The sequence below is a fragment of the Amblyomma maculatum genome, chromosome 4 (genome assembly GCF_055883805.1).
Source record: "Amblyomma maculatum isolate TAMU_Amacu chromosome 4, ASM5588380v1, whole genome shotgun sequence".
Taxonomy (NCBI): domain Eukaryota; kingdom Metazoa; phylum Arthropoda; class Arachnida; order Ixodida; family Ixodidae; genus Amblyomma; species Amblyomma maculatum.
Genome location: NC_139347.1, coordinates 79654580 through 79677583, shown reverse-complemented (window position 1 = coordinate 79677583; position 23004 = coordinate 79654580). Strand labels below are relative to the sequence as shown.

The following is a 23004-nucleotide window of genomic DNA, read 5'->3' as shown; positions in this document are numbered from 1 at the left end:
ACAAATAAATAGTCATGATACTTTATTAAACCTTTGTGTCTTTGCTTACTGTCGTCTCAGGATTTTAGAAAGCTAACCGCCGCGCGAGTAACGTCGACGGCAAAGTCAGCCGTGTCATAACATGAGATGGAGTTTGTTTTGGTAAACTGCAAAATTGCAGCGTGCTCGAGTGTCGATTTTCACAGAAGGATGGCAAGCGCGTCGTTCTGTAGTGCTGTCAGTTGCAGAGTGTTTTTCTCCGAGCAAAATTCTTACCTGAGGTACCCGCATACGTAACAAGGCGACTTGCCTCTCAGCGTTTTGGTCATGCCCCGTAAGAAACGTGTCCTGCAACGATCTGCAGCTGATTCTGCTGCTGGCACCAGCGGTCTGTACCGACCAGATGAGTTCCAAGAGTTCGGAGATTCGATACTGCCTGATGGCATCATTCGCAATAGTTTTGCCATTGGCGAGGATATCCACCCCGCCGAGTGCCTTCGAAATATCCAGGAAATGTTCCAGGGCAAGCTTGACGCTGATGTCATACATATGGTTCTGACCGAATGCGAGTTCAATGGTAAGAACCCAGTTTTGTGCCTTTGTTTACGGCTACCAGTAATTGATCTTGCGGTAGAATATGCGTAGTGGCATTGTGAAGCGTTTGCTATCGCCTGCATCACGATAGCACTATCGGGCACTGCTTTTCTATCTTGACCTACTGTAACGTGCTGCAGACAGTTTATTACAAAGAAATGTGAATCCATTTGAATCTGGCGCGCAGCATGCTCAAAAGATCTGTGCTTGGTAACATGAGAACAGCACTGCGCTGTTTGACAGCTGAGTGCTATGTTCAAAAAGAAAAAAAAAAAACAAAAAACGCTTGATTCGTGAGTTGATAATGGCCTGGGTGTGAAATGAGCTAAGGCTAGCCCACGTTTTCTCGCCACTTGAAGATGTGGGTGAGAAGGCGATGATTCTTCGGTGTTAAACTACTGGCGCGCATTTTTCTTTCTTTTCTTTTTTAGTTTTGGAGAACGCGTTATCTCATTTTTATTGGTTGTGCAGACTTTGTACAAGCCTAATGTAACATGGTATTCAAGTAGTTTATCTGATATACTGCCTTTCACGCTAGTAGAGTTACTCAACCAGGCATTTATTCTGTCATTCTTTCAGTGAACAATACATTGGAAGCACTCTTCACGCTACTGCCACAAGACTCTGGCACTTGTGCTACAAGCACTGCCCAGTCGGGACAGCCCAGCAACTTGTCTTCATCCACCAGCAGTGAGAGCATCGCCGCTGGAGAGAACATTGTCACTTCTGAGGCAGAGGTGCACAAGTCAAGCGAGGAGAGTGAGCGGGAAAGCCTCCTGGGCATTGACAGCAATACATCGGCTGCACTGGCACCATCTGACTTGGCGCTTTATGTGAATGCTGCACCTTTTGTACCCAACCTCTGCCAGCCAGCTGCCACAGGCACCCAGTGTTCTGTCACTTTGGGACAGCATTGTCAAGTTCCGTCACTTTCTTGGAGCCAGCTGGCAAGTTCAGGCAGCCAGCTAGGATTTAACATCACTTCGGCTCCCAGTCGTGACAAGCCCAAGGTAGTGTCTTCTTCTGAAAAGGAGCTGCGGAAGATATGCAGCTTGGTGGACAGTGGTCAGAATGTGTTGGTGCTGATGAGGGGCCTTCCAGGCAGTGGAAAGACTACATTAGCGCAAAAGATATGTGGCCATGGTGTCATCCTGAGCGCAGATGATTTTTTTTGCCAAGGTGGTAAATACTCTTTTGACAAGGCACGCCTGTCAGAGGCTCACGAATGGAATAAAACAAGGGCCAAGCAGTGTATTCAGGAAGGGCGTTCACCTATTGTTATAGACAATACTAATGTGGAAGTGTGGGAAATGATGCCATATGTAGCACTGGCATTGAGATCAAAATATCATGTGTGTGTTTTGGAAGCAGACACTCCTTGGAAGTTTGATCCAAGGCAATTGGCACAAAGAAATATGCATGGGGTTCCGAGACGAACTATAGACTCCATGTTGGAGCGATATGATCACAACATTACTGGTGAATCATTATGTCAAAGCTTTGGACTTATTCCTAAAGACTCTGACTTATTAAGCTCAGCTGCTGCTTCAGCCTTAGAAATAAATGAAAGCATTGTGAGTGATTCCCCTAATCTAGATAAAACACCATTGGAACCAGCAATAGAAGCATCACAAAATCCTAGCACCTCATCATCAGAGAAAACTTCTACAGCAGCTCCAGAAGAGACAATAAGTTTAGGTGATCTAATGGCACTTGTTCAAAATGATAGTGAAGAGTCCGGAAGTAGGAGCCGTCAGAACTCCGACTCGTGGTCTTCTGGTCATGATGGCAATGACTCTGAGGATGGAACAGAACGTGATGATGACTTTCTCTGGGCTTCCCGTAAGTGCCTTTCGTCATTGGCCCAAGCAGACTTGCCAACAAACGACACAATACCTGAAGAGAGTGATGTGTCTGAACAAGATAATGGCAGCCTTGAAAGTGGGGCAGGAAGAGAAAAGGAACTGCCAGAGTCTACAGCTGCCAATTTAAATGCTGCAGTGGAAGCTTGGTCTGAAGAAAGTGGCGCTGAGGCACCGAAACCACCAAGAGAGTCTCCAAGGCATCACATAACCTCGGTGAGGGATGATAATGTCCCTGTGATTGAAGAACTTGCTGATTTTATTGCTCCCTGGGAGCCTACAGAGGAAACGGTAAGTTGCTCAGCCAAGACGCCAAGAGAACAGAGGTCCCGCAGGTGTAAAGGAAGTCCTAAGAGGTCGGATGGGAACAGCAGAGACTCTAGTCCAGTCAAGGAAGCTCCACATACTGTTCCCAGGGCTGCGGAAACCTCTAAGCTGAATCGCTTTTCAGCTCGTGGGCCGATTTTCGGGCTCGAAAAAGTTGTTCGCAGCAGTACTTGGACTCTGCCAGAGTTTAATGTTTATGAACCCACCAAGCCAGAGCCTCAAGTCAAGACTGCAACTCCACACGTTGATGCATCAAGCTACACTGACCCCACAGATATAGCACTAGTGGGAAAAGTGCTTCTTGGCGAGTCTGATGAACTTCGTATCATACAGGCCAGGGATACCGGAGAGTGGGTGGAGAAACAGACACATCTTGCTCCGGCATGCAAGCCAAACACAGTGGCCAGAAGCACAGACACTGATGACCTCCCTGCAGATGACTTAGATTATGAAGGTAAGCTGTCGTTGCTTCAGCAATGCATGCCAGGTGTAAAGTCCCCAGATTTGGAAGACATATTTCAGCACTGTCACGGAGACCATGCGTGGGCAGCCGACCTTCTTTTGGATTCAAATGTTTCTTGCGACCTTAAGCCCCTTGTTATCAGTGAAGATTGCGAAGCATCTGGCAGTATTGAAAGCCGGCAACCTGAGGCCACTGCCTCTTCTTTGATGGCCACAATGAGGGAAGAGATGCAGCCAGATGAGAGAGCACTGACAGCGGGAGCTGATGCAATGTCAGGTGGTAAAGCACCGAAAGTGGGGACCGATATTGTACCCCCTGCAAAAGAGCTATCAGATCCGAAACGGAAAAGCGCCTCGAAAGCTTTGCGACCGAAGCCAGCAAATGTTGACAGGGAGTTCACGTTCCAGCTTGACCACTCGTTTGCATGCCAGCTGGTCGAAGCTTTTGGATCTGAAGGACTGCACGTCTCCATAGGTAAGTTCAAGCACGACGCACTTGGTTGACTTATATTGCCGCAAAAAAAAAAAAAAAAAAAATCACATTGTTTGTCTGCCCAGATGCCTTTCGAAGCAGTGACCTTAACATCACTGTGCCCAGTGAGTTTGCGAGGCAGCTGCATCAGCTTTGGATGGACACCCTAAGACAGACAATGTCAAAGGAAGAAGAAGAAATGTTGGAGATGGCGGCTGACTCACGTGAAAGTTAGTCTGGCTTTTCATGCTTATTCTTACATGCCATGCCTTGGTGATGAGTGGAAGCTGTATTTGCATTCTCATTTCTCATATTTGATCTGCATAATTAAAGTGCTATTACTCTTTTAGATTGCCTTTGTGCAGAAGAGAGTCCTCATTTCCAATAAAGTTACGTTGTGTTGTGCACTTGCCTGTTAGTCCAAGTGTTCTTGTATTGTCTAGTTTTTCCATGTATATACTGAAACTGAGCGTTTTATACTGCACGCATGAACTCATATAGGCTTGAATGTTTCAGATGAGCAACAAGGCCTACAACAATTAGGCGAGGGCAGTTCGATAGAATACCCTTTCGATAATGATGGCATCCCACCTCCAGCCTTGAATGATGACCCACGCTGGAGCAAGGCACCGCATGAAATGAGCTTTCGTGAGATCATGGAAATGGAGGCAGCTTTGGAAGAAAAACGAAAGGACTGGGTACGGACAACACTGCTGTTGAGCTGCTTTCAGTGTCAAATCTAGATTCTCTTCTGCACAAACCAGCTTTGCCGTATTTTTTATTTATCAGTATGGTGTTTTTACTTGTACTCTGATTTGTCATCCGCAGACAAAAAACAATACTTACATGGACATGGCAACAAAGCTTAAACATAAGCAACTTTATGACAAGTTCCCTGGTGTCGATAGGCAGGCGTTGGATGAGATCTTCGTTGCTAGCAAGTAAGTTTCTGACTCTGCACAGATTGTGCGCGTCTCACCAGTTCTGGGCCTTTGCCCAAATTTCTTGGTCTTTCTTAGTTTCTTGGAACAGTGCATCATCTCTTTTTGATGAGCAGCAACAGTTTTACTGAGAAGTAATTGTAGCTGGGCGTGCGTGTGCATATTCAGGAAGACACAGGAGTGCAAAAAAAGAAAAAAAGTTACACGGATATAGAAGGGACTAAGACGAACCCTGATGTGCAATAGGTTTTTATTCGGTGAACAGCACTTGTATACCGTTTCTTATCCACGCGCCAAAGTAAATATGTCTTCCTGAATAAGCAACAGTTTAATATGCTCATTTATTGCAACAGATAACCAAAATGCTTGTGTTGGCAATAGGGAGAAAAGGTCCAGTGCACTGTTCAACATCTACAGGGGATTCATATCACAGGAGATAAGGCAACAGAAAGATTTAGTTATGCGATGAGATGCATATGGATGCTGGCCAACTAAAGCACGAGAACAATTTAGTTGTAGACAAGTGGGGAGGGAACGCACAGGTGCTTTGAGCGCTTTGTTTTTTCACCTTTCTGTCTAGCTTTTATCTTCAGTGGTGCTTCCAGTGCCATCTAGTACAAGTTCCAAACATTGAAATTTTAAGTGGACTGATGAGGGTGTCATTTGACTGCCAGGGGTGCAGCAGCTGGGCCAATTGTGCCATTTTGATATGTCTGCATATTTCTGCACCATAAGCGTGAAATTTGTTAAATTTGTACTAAGCTGTGCCAAAATGCCCTCACTAGCCACAAAAGTTTGCCATACTCAGCGACAACTTTCTGCGGCTGTGATATGGCCATTCATGACATTTCAGGCAGTGCAGCGTGCGTCACTGGCCTTTTAGTTTTATTTTGAGATGGCATCACGACCTTCTAACACCTACTCATATTCTTCTCTCTTGCATCCACATGTTTCTGGCACTTGAAAGTGCCAGAAACATGTGGAACCATTGCGGTTTGACGGCGCATCACCGCACGGGTTTCAGTCAATGCTGTGAAACATCCCCATAACGCAGAGGAGCCGTTTGTACCAAGGCACCACAGCTGCTTTGCTTGCTTTCTTCTCTGCTTTTGCATTTGCCCTCTCTCCCTTGATCGCTATTTTTATTTTATTTTTGTCTTTTTCTGCGTTGCTTTTTGAATCAACGTTTTTTTTTTGTGTGTTATGCAATTGTACTGCACTCGCTTTTGGGTACAGACTGATCGCAGTCGTGGCTTCAAATTGGGCTCTTCTGGAGCTGCGCTCGCACGACACAAGGTGTAGATTTTGTAGACAGTTATGAATCTTGCGAGCACGGTAAGGTCCCATGCTTAAGACCGCTCTAGAGGCAAAAGAAAGAAGAATGCATATTCTCCAGTTTTTTCCATTTTTATTCAGTTCCCGAAGTTTGAAAAATTAACCTCCTTGGTTCTATGGCTCCCATTATTCTTCTTTTAGTGTCTTGCAATACAGAATGCTTATTTACAAAAATAGGGACATGCCGAATTCCTAAAGGAACTGTACTAAGCGCTGGTGATAGGTGGCCCTTGCTAGATGTCCTTTAAATCACATTCATATTGTCCGGTATTCACATCTCTTCGTTTTTTTTTTTTTTTTGTGCCGAAAGTAAGGTTTCTTCTCTGTTTAGCGGCTCCAAAATTTGAATTCATGCGGCAAAGTGCACTTTTTTTTTTTCCCTGTGAGCTGCTCCAGATATGGATTTTATTGCTCCAAAACAAAGATTTTGCTGCTCCAAACATTGGTACAAATCTTATTTCAGCTGTTGCACTCCTGGACTGCGTGCAGTGGGTGCGAGCATTGAAATAATATTGGGAGAAATAGTTAATGTGGCAGAAGTGACGGCAAGCAGTGCTAATGGCAAACTTGTTAGATCAGATGATAAACACGGTACAGAACATCAGTTTCAGTTCCATCATGGCTCTTCCTTGCATATAATTTAGGCAAACGGTTAGAGGCGCTGTCTTAGCCTGTTAAATGCAATGTAGAATAGAATGAGTCATCACTTTTTATTTGTGCAACTTGCTGTTTTGGTTTTTCTTCTAGCTATTCATTGATCCAATCTGTGTTGACCATCAATGAAACCCTGGGGGTGACATCAGAGGAAGATAGTTTGGAGAACTATGAAAGGCAGATTGTGGATATTGTTCAGATGGAAAGCATTCGGCAGGTAACGTATGTGGAGTTTGGCTACTAAAGTTAGTTATGATCGCCATTTCTTCTACCTGTTGTCTTGAAAGAATAAATTAGCCGTTGTCTGTATGTAAAACTTTTGAGCTTGACAAAATATATTAAAGGCTTCTTGGTAGTACTGGACAACTTCAAGTGTTCTTGTTACAACAGGGGTGTGCTTTTTTTTTTCTTTTTTGTGCTATGCAGTCGGCTAATCTGAAGAGCTTAAACCATTGATAAATTCTGGTAACTCCAAGAACTTGAGTAAATTCTCGTATAATTTGTTTGACCGCCCTGTTTTGATAGCGTCATTATGTAAGCCTTAGTGGGTACAATGGTCTTTGATATGTGTCATCAGAAGAGCCACCCTTGTATAATTCTTGAATTCATAAGGGTGAATTCGAGAAACTAAAAATGGTTGTTAGTTCTTCTGAGAATGCAGCTTGCTTATGGTGGTCAGGCGGGGTGATGACAAGCGTGAAAATGCAGGACGAACCGGAAGATGCCACATGGCAGCCTGTTGTCGAGGGACATGAAGACATGTACGACAGGTTGCGGCTGGTAGGGGACTACGATGTGATCCGTCGTGAGGCCACCGTCCACTATCACATGCGTCAGGAATCGTTCCGCAAGGCGAAGGAGGCCTACCAGCGGGGCATGAAGACGGTGGCTGCATTCTACTCGCAGCAGGTGAGCATTTTTGGTACCTCAGTATGTAGTAGACTTGGCCTTTATATGCTTAGTAAGTGAAAGTTAAGCATTTTTGCACTTTCATGTGCAGTGGCTGCAGACAGGCTCTTCCCCCCCCCCCCCCCCCTTTTTTTTTTTGCTTTCTATGTTTGTGTTGGTTCCGCCAAATTTAGGTTTCATGCTATATGGAATTTATTCTCTATGAAACCATGCTTTCACTTCTTTTTTTTTTTTTTTTTGTATGTGTTACATTTCTTTAGGGTCGAGCATATGCAGAGAAGATGAGAGAGGCTAATGAACGTGCTTCATGGAAGCTGCTGCAGCTCAGGTATGAGAACTTTGCAGCTTTTTGGAATTGGAGTCGTCTTGCTGTTAGGCTATTCCTACAGTTCTTATGTTGCAAGGGGTACGGTACATTATTTTGAAGCTCTCAATCACTTCATCCCGCTCCTCTTCATGCGGTGTGGTTTAAGACCAAGCCTATGAAAGGGACCCGATGTGATTAAGCATGCCGTGACCGTCTAGCCCTGTTCGCGCATTACCTGAAGGAAATTGAATTGCATGGCACCTGCAAGGTAGTAGTAGTGGTCTCTCGGGCAGTTTCTTACTGGCGCAGAGTGTTTGTTTGTGGTTGCACTTGTAACAGTGTAGTAGTTCATTTTGTAAACATATGTCCCCACCTTTACCTGAGCAGTTCAGCTTAGTGCTCTGCTCTCTCTAATTGTGGCTGGCTCCTCCCGCCTAATGCAGATTTTGCTTTCCACGGCAGTATGTTTTACACGTTGCTCCTGTAATCCGATAGTTTACGATCAGTACCTACAGTAGCATTGGTGATTGGCCTGAGAAAGTTAGCCTGAAGAGTGGTGTTGTTCCTCTCATGTCCCAAGGAATGCTCAGTGTGACGACAACACTTTGGACCTGCACGGGCTGCACGTACAGGAAGCCATCCAGGTGCTCAAGAATTACGTGAAACTGAAAAAGCGTGAGTCATGGTGCCTGCAGAAGAAACAGACGCTCAGGATCATCACGGGCCGTGGTGCACACAGTGCTCTGAACATACCCAAGGTCAAGTTTGCTGTCGAGGGCTACCTTCTGAGCAGCCAGCTCAAGTAAGCATTTGCAGTGCGTCTGCATTCTCTGTGTGGCGAAGTGCTAACTTAACTAGCAAGATAGAAGACATGCTGTGTGTAACAAAATTAAAGCTGCATAACTAGAACGGAGTGCCAGAAAATTGTAATACTAACAGGTTAGCAAAGTGTTCATTTGTTTCACTCTCTTTTTTTTTTTTCACACGAACTTCATGCAAAGAAAGCTTTATTTTCGTGAATTAGGGTGCACATTTTGCCTTTACAAAGACTGTTATTTAATTTGAACACCTGTAGAAATACTATTTACATTGTTTTAACATGTGCTATGCAATGGTAGCATTATAAACAAAGTTGTGGGAACCTGAAGGGCTGGGCAGGCCGGAAGTCTCCCTTTTTTGTTTTCCGATTGGTGGGGCACAGGTCGTGTAAATGGCCATTTACATTAAAATATAAATTCAAAGCTCCAGGATACACGCCTGTGAGCACATACTTAGAAATACAGCACATAACGTTTGAAAAAGCTGTTTTATCTGATGTGCGCTGTAGAATCTTTCCATCTTTTAATTTTCAAGTATACAGTATAATCTCATTATAACAGACCTCGATAGTGTCCAGGGTTTCGGTCTGTTGTAAGAGAAGTCTGTAGAATCCAAATACTGTTACAACAGACTTTGGTCTATAACTACGCATGAGTCTGTTATAAACAAAAGAATCTACAAGCAATGCCTGCCGACAACATATGCTTTAATCATTACTCAGCACTTCTGAAAGAAGTTAGTCAACTTTGACTGAACTGAGTAGGTAATGGCTTTTGACACTATTTGTGCCTCCAATAGCACAAGGCGATTTACTTCTTCAGGTGCAGCATTTTGCTCGAAGTATGATTTTAGGCCTTGGATGTGCTCGAGTGCTTCGGAGGTGGTAACCTTTTTAGGGACAGTGTCACCTTTGTCCTCTTCATCATCCTGCTCTTGGTCAATGGCAGACATTTTTCTGACTTGGGTAACAATCTCGTCATCTGTGAGCTGTTCTGTGCTGATCAATTCAGCATCCACGTCCGCATACTCTGTGAAGTCTTGTGTGCCAAATGCTTCTTGCACAGCTGCCCATAGTGCTGGGTCCGGCAGGTCTGGATCCTCTGTTAAAGGTGCTGGTGGCTCATTGTTGCTCAAAATAAATCCAGCTTTACGGAAGCAATTCTTTATACATTTGCATCCATTTGGTCCCACAATGCTGAAATTACCTGTACGGCAAATTTCAAGTCTATCACTGACTCCCTCTTCTGCTGCATGTCATAGAGCAGGCGCTCTGCGAGCCGAGTGCGGTACCTTGCCTTCAGAGAATGAACAACACCCTGCTCTATTGGCTGTGCTTTGAAAGTTGTGCCAGGAGGAAAATATAACACTTTGGTGGCCTGCAGATCTGGTACTTGCATATGGCTCGAGCAGTTATCAAGGAACAGCAGCACATTCCTTTTCTCTTTCCTCATCTTGCTATCAAAATTGAGCAGCCACTTGTTGAAGATGTCCTTTGTCATCCAGGCGCTCTTATTTGACTCCCAGTCTACAGGAATGTGCATTTTGCGCAAGCACAATGGCCTTTTAGATTTTCCTATGACGAGGAGCTTTACTTTTTCGCTCCCATCCATGTTGCAGCAAAGAAGAATGCTCACACGTTCTTTGGATTGCTTCCCTCCGTGACACGAATCTGCAGAGAAAGCGAGCGTCTTTCCCGGTCTCAACTTGTAGAAAAGTCCGCTTTCATCAGCGTTGAAAATGTCCTGCGGAGCGTAGCCTTCAGGCAGACCCGGCAGCGAATGGTCTTTCCAGTCCGCCACCACACTGTCGTCGACGCTCTCTGACTCGCCAGAAATGCACTTAAAGGTGATTCCGTGCCGTGATTTGAACCGGTTTAGCCATCCTTCACTGCATTTGAACTCCTTGTAGTCTAGAACGACGGCTAGTTGTTCCGCCCGTTTCCGTAGCAGAAAACCATTCACTGGTATGTTTCGAGAACGGGCATCCCGTAGCCATACCAGCAAGGACTCTTCGACATCCGGATACGAAGCCTCGCGAAATCGGAACCGCTTTGGTTGCAGATCGCCGGTCACTTGCTTGGTCAGGATCGCATCCTTGTCCTTGACGATCGTGTGGACGGTCTGTTTCGATAGGCCAAAAGCCTCTGCGACGTCCGACTGCTTCTTCCCCTTTTCAACTTGTTCGATAATTTGAAGCTTTTCTTTTAGAGATATTTGCTTCCGTTTTGTTGACTTAGAAGGCCCTGCGCTCACCAAATCGTCCGTATACATTCTGTCCACGCGCGTTAGCCAAGGTAGATGTAGATCCTTGCGTTAGCCGTCACACACGTGGGCACTGGGCAGGTAAGGCTAAACAGAAAAAAACCGCTGCAAAAGTCTATGGCACATTTGCGTGATACGAAACTAATACGAAACGACCCTGTTTATGGGCTCTCTGCTAAAATAAAATAACTGCGATAGTGATTCGAATTATTTGCTGTACTTTGTCCAGAAAGCAGAATTTAATCTCTAAAAGCTCGTCAAAAAGCTCTATAAAAAAATCTACTCCGTTTCTGGTTTTCCGAACTGCGCAACAACGCTGGACGGCTGGACGGCGGCATGGGCAGTGGCTAGCACGGCCTAGGGCGCAAAGCGTAGTTAGTAAAGCTCCTCAATAAAGTCTCTGTTCGGTTTACTGTTTACCGAGTAGTTATTTCGGAAGTTGGAGCATGTGGGTGTGCAGATACACTGTTTTATCATCTTGAACCTCCTTCCAGCAGTTGGCCTCGCGAGGCCGTCTCCTATGTGCGCATGCCGCGATGTCAATCTGCCACGGACCAGTGATGGGCCCCAGTGATGCGATAAAAGTAATTGTGAACAGCGTAGCGCTTACGAGCTCCGCTGCTCAAATTATCATCTTTCTTGTACGCCTAATTCGTCGTCCATCATTGTGTCATGGGTGATTCTAGCATCGTTCCTTCTCATTACCACCCGGTCGCAAACGCGACGAACTAAATTTCAAGCAGCGGAGCACATGTATGCCGTGCAGCTTGAATTTCTTTTCATCGCCCTTGTACGTCGAAAAAGTGCTCTGAGAAAAGTTTGCTAGTGCTCCAGAGGTCCATAAAAAGGTGAGTGAGCACTGGATCGCGAAAAAGTATGTTTGCAGCAAGCTTGGCCAGTCTGGCTGAAAACCGAGGGCTGGTTGTCAATTATGTTTAAAGTCGGTCTCTGACTTTTTTTTTTTTTTTCCTTGGTGAGCCGTGGCTGCGAGTTGAGCATCGACAGATTTACGTTCGGAGTTTATTGGTACGCAACAGCTGTAGACGGCGATGGCAAAATGGCACCAGCCATCATTGCTGTTGCCGTCAGTCGCCGCGATCTGAGGACCATTTGAAAATAAATCGCTTTTGCTGCCAAAAAGTCCGCTGTAATGAAGTGCGGATCCAAATTATCTTCAAAATTTCGTCCGTTCTAACCGAATGTTCGTTGTAGCCGAATCCGCAGTAAGCGAAGTTCAGTCAACGGAAGATATTGGAAAACCGACCAAACATCGCAAATCGGTATGTTATATCCGAATATCCGTAGTAAACGGATCTGTTGTAACGAGATTATACTGTATTGCAAAGATTCCACAGGAAGGGAAGTCGACATTTTATTCCATGGGGTTAGCTGGAAATTTCGAGTCTTCTCACAAAATGGTGGCTTTGTTTCCTGTTGCACTGACATGCATTTCTCACACTGACCTTTTCTTCTCAGTGTTTTTGCCAGCCTCATGGCTGTTTGTTTTGATTTTTCAAATATGGAGTGGTATGTTAGCTGGGAAAATATGCATGATCTAAATTGCGTAAGCTTTTAACCGTGTAACTGTCTAATGAAGTACAAAAGGCATTTCTTGGCACAAGGTGTAGACATCTCCATTCCTAGTGTCTGCAGAATTCAGTCTATGTTTCCATTGTCCTAAAAGGCAGAAGCCACGCATCTGGGTTTTTGGCGCCAGTGGCTAAAGCAGGCAAGATTGCTTCCTAGTAGTTGTTTCCAAATGCATCGCCCCCTTCTGCTCTTGCACTGCAGAAAAGCCACGGCGGCGACTAGTCGTCACAGTCAACGTTACTAGGACCAGCTTCATTTTAAAAACTGGAGTGCCGCACGATGCTGCCACTGCCTTGCATGGCGGGTGGCGCTGCAGTCGAACCAGGCTGCATCGCACCAGCACGTTTGCTAGTGGCTGCAGGCGTTTCCACGGGGCGCGCGCGAGTTCAAAGCACTGACTTGACGCTGCGGAACCTAGTGGCTCCAGAAATGATTTAATATTCCTATTTCCTTGATTTTTTTTAAATAGTTAGCTCAGTTGAGTAGCAGATTTCATTTATATAGGTGGCCTGATGTGCAAAGTTGCCGCTGCACCCAATAACTGTAACTGGAAGGATAGGAAACGAACCACTTTATTATCCCTGCTTACAAGTTATATTGAAAGTGCGTGTGTGTACGTGTGTAAGAGGAGTCCTTTTCATGCTTGACGTTCCCTCCTTCTCCGTTATACTATGCACATTCAGTCAACAGACAACTAAAGAACGCGCTCAAGTACCCGGTCCACACGGACTGGGCCCGTTACTTCCTGAAAATTCTGAACAAAGGCTGTGCGTGGTAGGAAGGACTTAGTGGGACAACTTAAATAGAGAAAAGAAGACGCACACGGTGTGCTCGTCTGCATTTGTCCATGCTTCAGTCCCTCTCCAAGTTGCCCCATTTTCTGTTTACAGCAAAATGTAACACCAACTTGCCTGGCAGCATACATGTAGCGCAATTAGTGTAGGGCAATCCTACACGATACAAGCTGTCCATGCATGCATGATTTGATGCCGTAGCATAATGTTACGCATTTAATCGCAATTAACTATCTATGATAATCAATAGAGAGGTGCAATTATGGTCTTCAATAGGCTATCCTACGATATAAGGTTTGGTGCTGTAGCATGAAGTTAGATTTTTAATCGCGGATAACTATAACGACAACTAACCCTTTGAGGGTTTTTGCCGTAAATGTACGGCAGTGATTTTCTGTCCCGCAAGGTCTTTGCCGTACCGGTACAGTTTCAATCCTCCATTTGAAATTTCGTGCCCTAGTGATGATACATGCTCACTGGGAGGTGCTGCCACCTCCTAGGACTTACAAGAAGCACTTGAAATTTATTGCGCTGCCTTCTTGTGTAGATAAACAGAAGTAATTCCTAGTTCTTGCGTGTCACCCGGTCTCAATGCCGCGCCCTTTCGTGGTTTCAGTATCGCAACGGAGGCACGAAACTTGATTTCTATCTTTACGGGCACTTCTATACAGAACTGATTCCTAGCTGCAGCTTGTCGCCTGGTCCATGGCAACGCCCTTGCATGGTTTCGGCTCAAAAGAAAAAGAAAGTCCTGAAGATGTCTTTAAAATGTCCTATGTATATCCTAAAACAGGGGTTCTCACATTTTTTTGCCTCAAGGAACCCCGACAGCCATCAATATGGGCCAGCCCGTTGGGTTCCGCGGAACGCAGTTCGAGAACCCCTGGAAAGGATAGAGAGCGAATGGGTGTGACAGGGATGACCAGAACACCCATTGTACAGTGGCAGGTGTTATGCAACTGCTGGCCGCAATAGGTGAAGAAACGGAACAAGCCTTAATAAACTGCGTGAACATCGGAAGTGAATGAGGCGCGCATGACTGGTGTTTGCTGCCATGAGATCCACCCACCAGTTCAATAATGATTTCTTTCTTGTGTTGCAGCTACCGAGAGGTGCAGGCGGGGATGTTCCACGTCATGCTGTAGGGAGCAAGGCTGTCGTTTGGACACAGCCAAGGCGGCAAGCTGCTTCATCGGGAACTTTGAAAGCTCCCACTTAATGCTCCCTTCGAGCAAGAGCATGTTGCTCTCGGGGTTAATGTCGAGGGAAATTACAGTTTCCCAAGAAAGTGCCCTGTACTTGAAGGTACTTTCCATTCTTTTGCTCAAGTGTTTGAGGGCATTTCACAAGTGAACGGAAATGGATAAATGGTCGTTAGCAGTATTTTTGATTCAATATCAGACTTGCCATCAGAGTTTGTACAGTGGGCCTGGTGTAGTATGCTATATTTTTTTTTTATTATTGTTGAGGAATGAGTGCCAGCTGATCACTTTCGTGACATTTTTAGTGTCCTGTACACACATTTGTTATGGCGGCGGCGGGAGCATATTGTTATAGAACATGTGTTTCATTTCTTGCAGAGTCATGTCCTTTGAATATCACTGACTTCGAGGCAAGAGTGTTTTATAAGTGCTGATCTCATGTCTTTGTACAAGTTGTAAATAAGATTTTACACAATATTTGAAATTGAAAACAGTTTTGCTTTATTACGACAGCTGATAGTAAAGTTGTGAATTATACGTAGCTGCAAGTGTGCTTTCATGCAGCTGCTGATTTTATTCGTCGTACAGTTTGTGTCACTCTGGAGATAGGCAGGAAGGATGTAATGGAAGCAGAGTTGACTAATGTATGAACTCGTATGAGAGATGTGATGAATGACTTTCTTTAAAGCAGTAACGTAGGTGGTGTCTTGAGAGCACTGGGGAGCCAGTTTTGAGGGCCTTCATTTCATCACTGCCATGTTGTATGCGTCTTTTACACATCTGAAAAAATTGAAAAAAAAAAAAAGGAGCATCATATGTTTATCTTTTCTGCGTAGATTTGGGAGTTATGTTTGTCTCAGATATATGAGCGTTGTTGCTAGTAACAGCCATACACTATTTCTTATTGGCTCTAATTGTACTCTACAATGAAATTCCTCCGTGTTTTAGCACAGGCGTACTCTTCGTTACTAGTAGCTTTTCTTCAATAAATTTTTCCGCATGTTAATACCAGCTGTTACTTTGGCATTCACATCATTTGCTAGTTTTTTTCTGCTGACTGTTGAATGAATTGGGATCTTCAAAGATGTGGATATTGTTACAGTTGCATTTGCTCTTAATTCTTCACTTTTTTGCGTGAAGGCTTTGTACGTAAAATTAACTGCCTCGTCAGGGAGAAAACTGATACTGTTTCACCACAAAATGATTGTCATCCAGTGGCAAAGCAAGTTCCGTGTTGTCAGATCCTTGGATGTTCACAAGAATTGAAATGATATAAAGTGGCTAAATGAAAAACAAAACTCAACTTTAGATGTGCTAACAGTACATTCACAATATATAAAGAAGATTTCACTTCATGCAAGCTCCTCACAAGTTCTGGGCCAAGCTTTGGCTACAGTTTAAAATGTTATGCTAGCAGGAGTTTTCTGATTCTAGCCGTGTTGTTGTCCAGGCAGAAGTGTTCATTTATTAATCCACTTAATTCGTATTGATGAACTCTGGTCCCTGGGAATCGATCGCAATTAGAGAACCCCTCCAACCGTCAGGGATTCAAGCTAAGCACTTACTGCCACAGGTTTTTTGTGTACTTGCTTCTGCACTTTCATGAGAAAGGAATTTACTTTAGGAGCCAGACTGCAACATGCAGGTTGCTCTTCTCTTCTAAACCATAATATTTTACTATGACGTATATTGAAGTGTTGTTATTTTTGTTAAATATTATGAACATGCATGCATGCACATGGCAGACCTTCTTAAAAAATGTTTTTATTGTCATATCATGTACACTGTACAAAGGCTCTTCAGGAGTTTTTAAAATGTTTTTGTCTACTTGGCATAAAAGATTTTTTACTTGTCATCCATATTGTGTTTTTAGACTCGATCATTTAAGAGTGGCAGATACAAGCGAAATGTTTCTGATAAACATTTTGAAAAAATATATATACCCCTATTTTCTGCATTACTCTAAAACAACATGGCATTATGTTCAATAACCCTCATGTCTGGCAGATGCATTGCTGTGGATATTAGGTATTATGCCATATTTCATTAACATGTTACCTTTGAAACAGTTTTGCTCTCACTGATCTCACAGTGGCAAGCAGAATGAAATTAATGTTCCCATGAGTAACAAGTTACATTTGTGCAGTAAAGAGTCAGTTATATAGCATGTTTGTGGAGGAGAAGTGAATAGAGTGCTGTATTCAGTATTTAGGAGCTGATATAGAAGGGGCAAGATTTACATAAACTGCTGGGGCTAAGTTTTTGGCATCAGTTAATGGTTCTGGGTTAATGCTTTGCATTGAGGTGTGTGCATTAGCCCCTTAACATCCAAATTATGAACGAATTGGAGAAAAAAAATTATTACCTCTTTATTATGCCAGCTAACTTGCCAACATTTATAAACAATTTTTAATCTTCCAATTTGTCTCGCAAGGCTTGTTAGAAAATGAGCGGCAAGGAAATGTTAGATGCTGGCTAAAAGCTGGACATTTGCTCCTCTATACAGTAATGAGAAAGATTTAAATGGGCAAGTGATCATACTGAGAACATGTTGGAACCGAACTTGGTGTTTAATTTCTAAGTGGTAACGGGTCCACAGCATGAAAACTATATGTCATGTATTCATGATGCAGGGTATGAAGAGGTAACTCAGGTTCTAGCAGTTTTTCATGGGGTTGATGAAATAGTGGGGTGTAGCTTGCTGTTCAGTTGCGACATTAGTGCATGATTATTGTGACTTAAAATCATATTCATGCTATCATAACACTTGAAATAGTGTGTGGTTGGCTACATGGCTGGCAATAACAAAATCATTAGCATAAGCAAAGGTGAGATGCCTTGCAGAGCGTGTTTATTTTTGTTTTCTTTCTGATAGAGCTTACATTTTGATGCAGTTTGTACAGCCTGAGGAAAAATATAGTTAGCAGGTTTTCCTTCTCAGATCACCAAAGGTTCCTAAATTATCTCGCTTCTTTTTAGTGTCAGTAAAACCAGCAGCACTTCAAAAACGGTGCATTGATTTGTGGGTGTTTATGCGACCGACTTGCATTTCACTAACGGGCAATAATGGAGGCTAGTTGAGTGCTTACAATGGAGATACTGTGCCTGACTGGTACTAAAAATTCTGAGTGCACTGTGTAGTCTACACTGTAGAAATGCGAAAGCCTAAGCGTTGCTGTTGCAAACAGTGCATCAGGTTCGCTCTCATTATCAACTAAATACGCCATCATTATCATTGCTAATATCATTGTGAATATCACTAATCGCAGCATCATTGTCATCACTACTATCTTCCTCATGGTAGACAAGAATTATGATGTGCGTTTCACGATCTCGGGCATGGCGTAGTTGGTTAAAGCGCTCGGCTGGGGATCCAAGGGATGGAGGACTGATTCTAGGTGGAGACAGAATTTTTATTTTTCTGACCTAGGGCTGAACATTTCACGCCTGCTCATAATAAATGTTTGTCTCTCTCTCTGACGTCATTTGATTGACAGCTATAGTGTGACCAAACAAACGCTTAGTTTTAGTCGGGTACGGTATCTCCACCATGCATTCACTAAAGGGGCAAGAGTTTAGGTGTCAGATATATGTGTAAGATTGATGTGGACTAATAAAGAATATCCCAACTGAAATTGGCGGATGACCAACTGTCGGTAAACAACTGGGAGAGGCTCGGCAGCCGGTATTCTCGGCCAGCCAATGCAGGCCTGAAGGTGGGCCCTGGTTGGCTGCCAGTTACACTGGTTAATAGTTGGCCAGAGACTTTCAGCCAACTATTGTCATATATTGGAGGATTAGTCGGCACCCAACGCTTGACAAACATGGCCCAAAGTAGGGCCATGGTTGGCCAAGTACTTTGAGCCAGTCACATATATCAACAAATGGTATGGGATTGGTCAGCACTCAGTGCTTGGCAGGCAAACACGGCCCGAAGTAAGGCTGTGGTTGCCCACGAGGTTGGCCAAGCAGCATGTATGATTTAGCAAAAGCATTTGCATAATGTTCACACAAAGGCAGCAGAGCAAAGATTTTAAATAAAAATTATCAGTGACATGAGCATGACATTCTTTACCTTCCATTTTTTCTGTCGCAAGCTTAAAAATGACAAATAATTTTTCATGATTTGCAAGGGTCACTGAAATTAGTGCATGATGTGTGGGGGATATAAAAGCTCACTGAAAGTTTCTGTTAGGCATGTGTGTTTGTGCAGCAGTGTGGTGTCTTGTTTCATGGAGTTTCCTTGATGCATTGTTTCTTGTATGATTGACATGATAGACATGGTCGCCATGGGAATGCTCGTGTTACATATGTTCACTGCCAAACATGTATTCCTTGCAGTCTGTTGTCTTAACAAGTCACTGTTTCAGCTTTGCAGAATATTTTGATGATCACAAATTTTGAAGAACATGCGTGTTTTGTTGGCAACGCTACGAACTCACATTTAAAACTGTTCAGGCAATGTTTTACATTGCATACATAGGGCTGACATGTGTCATAATTGGTTGGTCGGTGCAAGGCCAATAACCGAAAATGAGCTTGGCCCAACCTTTTTGACCAAGTTAGAGCAAGGTCAGCTATGTTGTATGTCGACGTTAGTCCAACGTAGGGCCACAGTTGCTTTTTCAGTCGAGATTTTTGGGTTTGCAATGTGAGTAATTTAAATGGGTCGCATAACTTTGCCATGTAGCCACCTAATTTCCTGCTGAACGAAGGCCACAGGTTTGTTGCGTGTCATCATTGCACTGCTGATGTGATGACGTCATTTCGTGCGAATGACGCGATTGCTGCATAACACACCAGTGCCTCGCCGCGGTGGTGCAGTGGTTAGGGCACTCAACTGCTCTGCCCAAGGATTCGGGATCAAATCCTGATTGCTGCAGCCGCTTTTCAATGGAGGCAAAAAGCAAGATGCCGTGTGCTGTGTGATGTCAGTGCACATTTCAGAACCTCAGGGGTTCGAAATTTCCAAAGGCGTCCACTGCGGCATCTCTCATGACCTGAGTCGCTTTGGGGCACAAACCCCATAAACCTAAACCTCTTCCAAAGGCTTAAGTTCAGAAGAAAAAGGGTTGGAGCCAAAGAAAGCTAAAGAGCAATATTGAATGCAAATTCTTCCGCTCTTCTAGTTCGTTCAAGAAGGTCTTTTTCGGGATGAAGTCGCCCGTGCATAAGGACCACAACTGATTCCAGTGTTTTTTGTGGTCACTAAAGAAATGTTTAAGGGCTTTTTTATGAAAAACACTAGGTATACATTATTTTCAGTATGGCACCAGGAGCTAACTGCGTGTGCGCAGTGGCGAGAGTATGTGCGGCCAGCAGAGAAGGTAGCAGACCGAAGCGTTAGTTGCAACCAAACTATAGCAAGCGTGGAACTCGAAAGCCCAGCGCCACACGCATTCAGTGCCCACACCTGCACAGCACGTGGTCGAAGTGCATGCCAGTGGAGCACTCTGCGCCCTCCCCGTTGCGGCAGACACAGGCACAGCGGCGAGCATCCCAAATGTGTGCGCCGCGGCACTGGCTCGCCATCCACGCATTGGCACACACACACTGGCACCGGTCCTCACGGTACATCTGGCTGCGGCTGCAATGATGTGGGCGCACCTGCAGGAAAGCAAAGAGAATACTTAGCTGTGCGTGCACTTACATGGTACATGGTACACGCTTTTGTGGTCAGTCAAAAGGTTTAGCGTAGCGATGAGCCAGGAGGCTGCTGCACGTGTGCAGTAAACACCCGGTCAATGTGCAGCAACGTCACTATACTCTATTTTTTCTATGGCAGTAGGCACCAACATGTTAGGAAGATGGTGAGAGACCGGAAAGCGTGGCGTGACATGGTACATAGGGTCACGAAGAGTCGGACACGACTGAACTGAACTGAGGCACCAACATCTGCAGAGCATTAAGTTCATAGCCGACTTGCTCTGAGTCAAATGATGGTCTTTAGAAAGTCATAATTTGATGCCAAAGTTACCGTGCTCTTGGCCACACATACCTTGCACTCGCAGCGGCACTGGGCGTGCTCGACAAGGCGCACATTCTTGAAGCCCTCGAAGTTTATGGCATTGGACTTGTTCGAAGCCAGTCGTAGGGCGAATACCTGTCACGACAAGGCACACGGTCTCGTCACGTGGAGCAGTATACCTGTGCGTGCTGAGCCAACATCTCATACTTGGTAGTTAAGAGTGTGTTGTTGGGCGAGTCAGTCAATCATGGTAAATAAAAGAAGGTACTGCGCACAGAGAGACATGAACGAAAAGGGAAAACAAGCGTTGTCTGCGCTTGTTTCCTTCTCATCTGGGTGTTTGAGCGCAGTACCCCCTTTTATTTTTGTAATTTGTAATGGCTCATAACATACTTCAGGTGCAATCTGAGTAAAATAAAAATGGTGGCGGTTTAAGCATGGTTTAGCAAGGCTGTGCGCGCTTTGAATAAAGGGGGCGCTCAAGTTTCACTGTAAGAGTAGGTGCAACATCTCCTTTAACATCGCCTTATTATTCCGAGATGTTTTTATATATTTTGCTTAAGTTGGTTTTGGGGAAAAAAAAAGACAAAGTATGTCTCACGTCTCTGTACTTAATTACGTCAAGGTCACTTGGACTCAGCTAAGTGAATTAGATGAAGTTGTGCCCAGAGTAGCAGAGCTTGTGCTGTCAAATATTGCCAGTATGCTCTATTTTTGCATATGCATGTTCTTTATTGAGTTAAATACCAGTGGCGTTATGTCTTAGTGCATTAATTGCTAGTTTAAAATATCCCGGTAACATCCCGAGGAATGTTGATTGGATGAGCTCTTTCTTTTTTTTCCGGGCACATTACAGGAACGTTCCCACCACCTGCGATGTCGAAGCAGTGCTACTTTGGGATTTCATAGTAATAAATTAGTTTATATTAAAGGAAAGGCTGTACTGTCACACATTTCAATGGACCCCTGAACTACTCTTTAAGGGAATGGAGAATGGTGGGATTGAAGGTATTTAGAAAGACAAAAAGCAGGGAAAGTTGTTTGTTATCCATATTCAAACCACGAAATAGGCGAATATGGAACAAGCACCAATACGAGCGCAGACTTTCAACTGAAGATTTACTATGCACGCATAAATTTGTACATTTTCTCACAAAATGAAATGCACAGATAAAATTATGCAAAGCAGCACTGTCTCGTCACTGCTTCATATGTTACACTTCAGAAAACATGCTCCCGAGAAAAGCAAAATCACGACTAACCCGTAACAGCGAAGGTTGTTATGGGTTAGTCGTGTTTGTTACGGTTTAGTCGCTAATGCACACAGAATCCCTCTTATCAATGTGGTATGCGTCTAGTAACTCTTACAGTCTGATCCTTATGTTTGAAAATAACAGGCGTCTGATGAAGCAGTGGGGTGCACGTGTGTTCGCTTTGCGGTGCAGAGCTAGCTCCGAATCGCCTGCTTTGCCCAAAGAATTAGTGTGAAACGACGTCCTGTCTGACCTATATGCCATCAACGCGAGATGAGAATTTGGTATAGGAAACCCAAGCTGGAGTTTGCTCCGTGACGCCGGCGCTCGGTTCCTGACGGGGCGGAGAGAAGCGGTAAAACTTACGCGCAACCGCGGCCGCGCAGGCACGGCCGTCGCCTGCGCGAGAGCGCGTGCAGCGCAACCGCTCTGCACACGGAGCAGGATGAGGAGGATTGGTTGGTTGTTGGGTTTAACGTCCCAAAGCAACTCGGGCTATGAGAGACGCCGTAGTGGAGGAGTCCGGAAATTTTGACCGCCTGGGGTTCTTTAACGTGCACTATAGGGGAACAGTCGCGTAGAGACGCGCGCAAAGCCGGCGCTCTTCCCCAGTGGTCGGTTCCTTGGCTGACAAAGAGGCTGGTTGGAAACGTGTTTTTTTTTTTTTCTTTTTTTTTTTTTTTTTTTTTTTTTTTACTGGTGCTTTCGTAAGCGAGAAATAACTGATAGACTGTCGTCACTACGCGCCGCTTCAGGTCCTGAAAAACAATCGCCGCAAACATTGTTTTCAAAGAGCGCTTGTTGGCAGGCTCTGGGCCATTAAAGAAAAAAAAAACGAACGCGGATTCGCTACTCGAAGGCGGGAGGCAAGCACAGGTATTTTGAGGGACCCGAAGGGCCACCTCTTCTGTTGTTGAGTTGTGGGAGAGTAAAGAATCATGCGGAAGCCCCGATGTCTCTCTCCATGCGGTCCAGAGAATGAAGGGTACAGCTACAGTGCTCTAGAAGATTGGGAGCACTATAGTACAGCCTTCTCACGGAGATTCATTGTGTTTGTTGCGACTGTAGGAAGAAGGAAAAGAACTGCAAGGCCTGCTATTGGATCTGTAGCTGAGCCATCTCTGCTGCCTCGTGCGGACAGAAGAGAAAATAGAACAAAGAAAAAGAAGTAGAGAAAGACCCGCTTCGCAACAGCCGTCGTTCACCACCCAAGCGGTGGATCATTGATACGCGTTTACAGAACGACGAGTGATCCGGGCGCCGGTTGGGGAGCTT

General features: G+C 44.5%; 2 protein-coding genes across 3 annotated transcripts in view; one reads left to right on the top strand and one right to left on the bottom strand.

The window, feature by feature from the left end:
- Nucleotides 1–79: 79 nt before the first annotated feature.
- LOC146191519 (NEDD4-binding protein 2-like) lies at nt 80–16367 on the top strand. 2 transcript variants are annotated; one of them, XM_084602029.1, is made up of 10 exons: nt 80–556; nt 1153–3699; nt 3783–3926; nt 4213–4394; nt 4525–4637; nt 6720–6843; nt 7335–7535; nt 7796–7863; nt 8423–8644; nt 14409–16367. In XM_084602029.1, the coding sequence occupies exons 1-10, from the start codon at nt 307–309 to the stop codon at nt 14449–14451; spliced, it is 3894 nt and encodes a 1297-aa protein (XP_084458155.1). In that variant the 5' UTR covers nt 80–306; the 3' UTR covers nt 14452–16367. The 2 variants fall into 2 exon arrangements, with proteins under 2 accessions (XP_084458155.1, XP_084458154.1); XM_084602028.1 differs by having other exon boundaries at nt 4198–4394.
- LOC146191518 (uncharacterized) overlaps nt 15177–23004 on the bottom strand; it is a 26117-nt gene continuing 18289 nt past the window's right edge. The window contains exons 6-8 of the mRNA XM_084602030.1: nt 20507–20611; nt 19922–20115; nt 15177–15288 (exon numbers count right to left, since the gene is read on the bottom strand). Of these exons, the coding sequence (XP_084458156.1) occupies nt 15249–15288; nt 19922–20115; nt 20507–20611 (339 nt within the window). The 3' untranslated portion in view covers nt 15177–15248. The remainder of the gene's footprint in view (nt 15289–19921; nt 20116–20506; nt 20612–23004) is intronic.

Bases quoted from the DNA above. Each gene is read 5' to 3' on its own strand.
- LOC146191519 (XM_084602028.1), top strand. From the start codon at position 307: ATGCCCCGTAAGAAACGTGTCCTGCAACGATCTGCAGCTGATTCTGCT. The intron at 6,844-7,334 runs GTAACGTATGTG...GTGAAAATGCAG, and splicing joins AGATGGAAAGCATTCGGCAG to GACGAACCGGAAGATGCCAC. The intron at 7,536-7,795 runs GTGAGCATTTTT...ACATTTCTTTAG, and splicing joins CTGCATTCTACTCGCAGCAG to GGTCGAGCATATGCAGAGAA.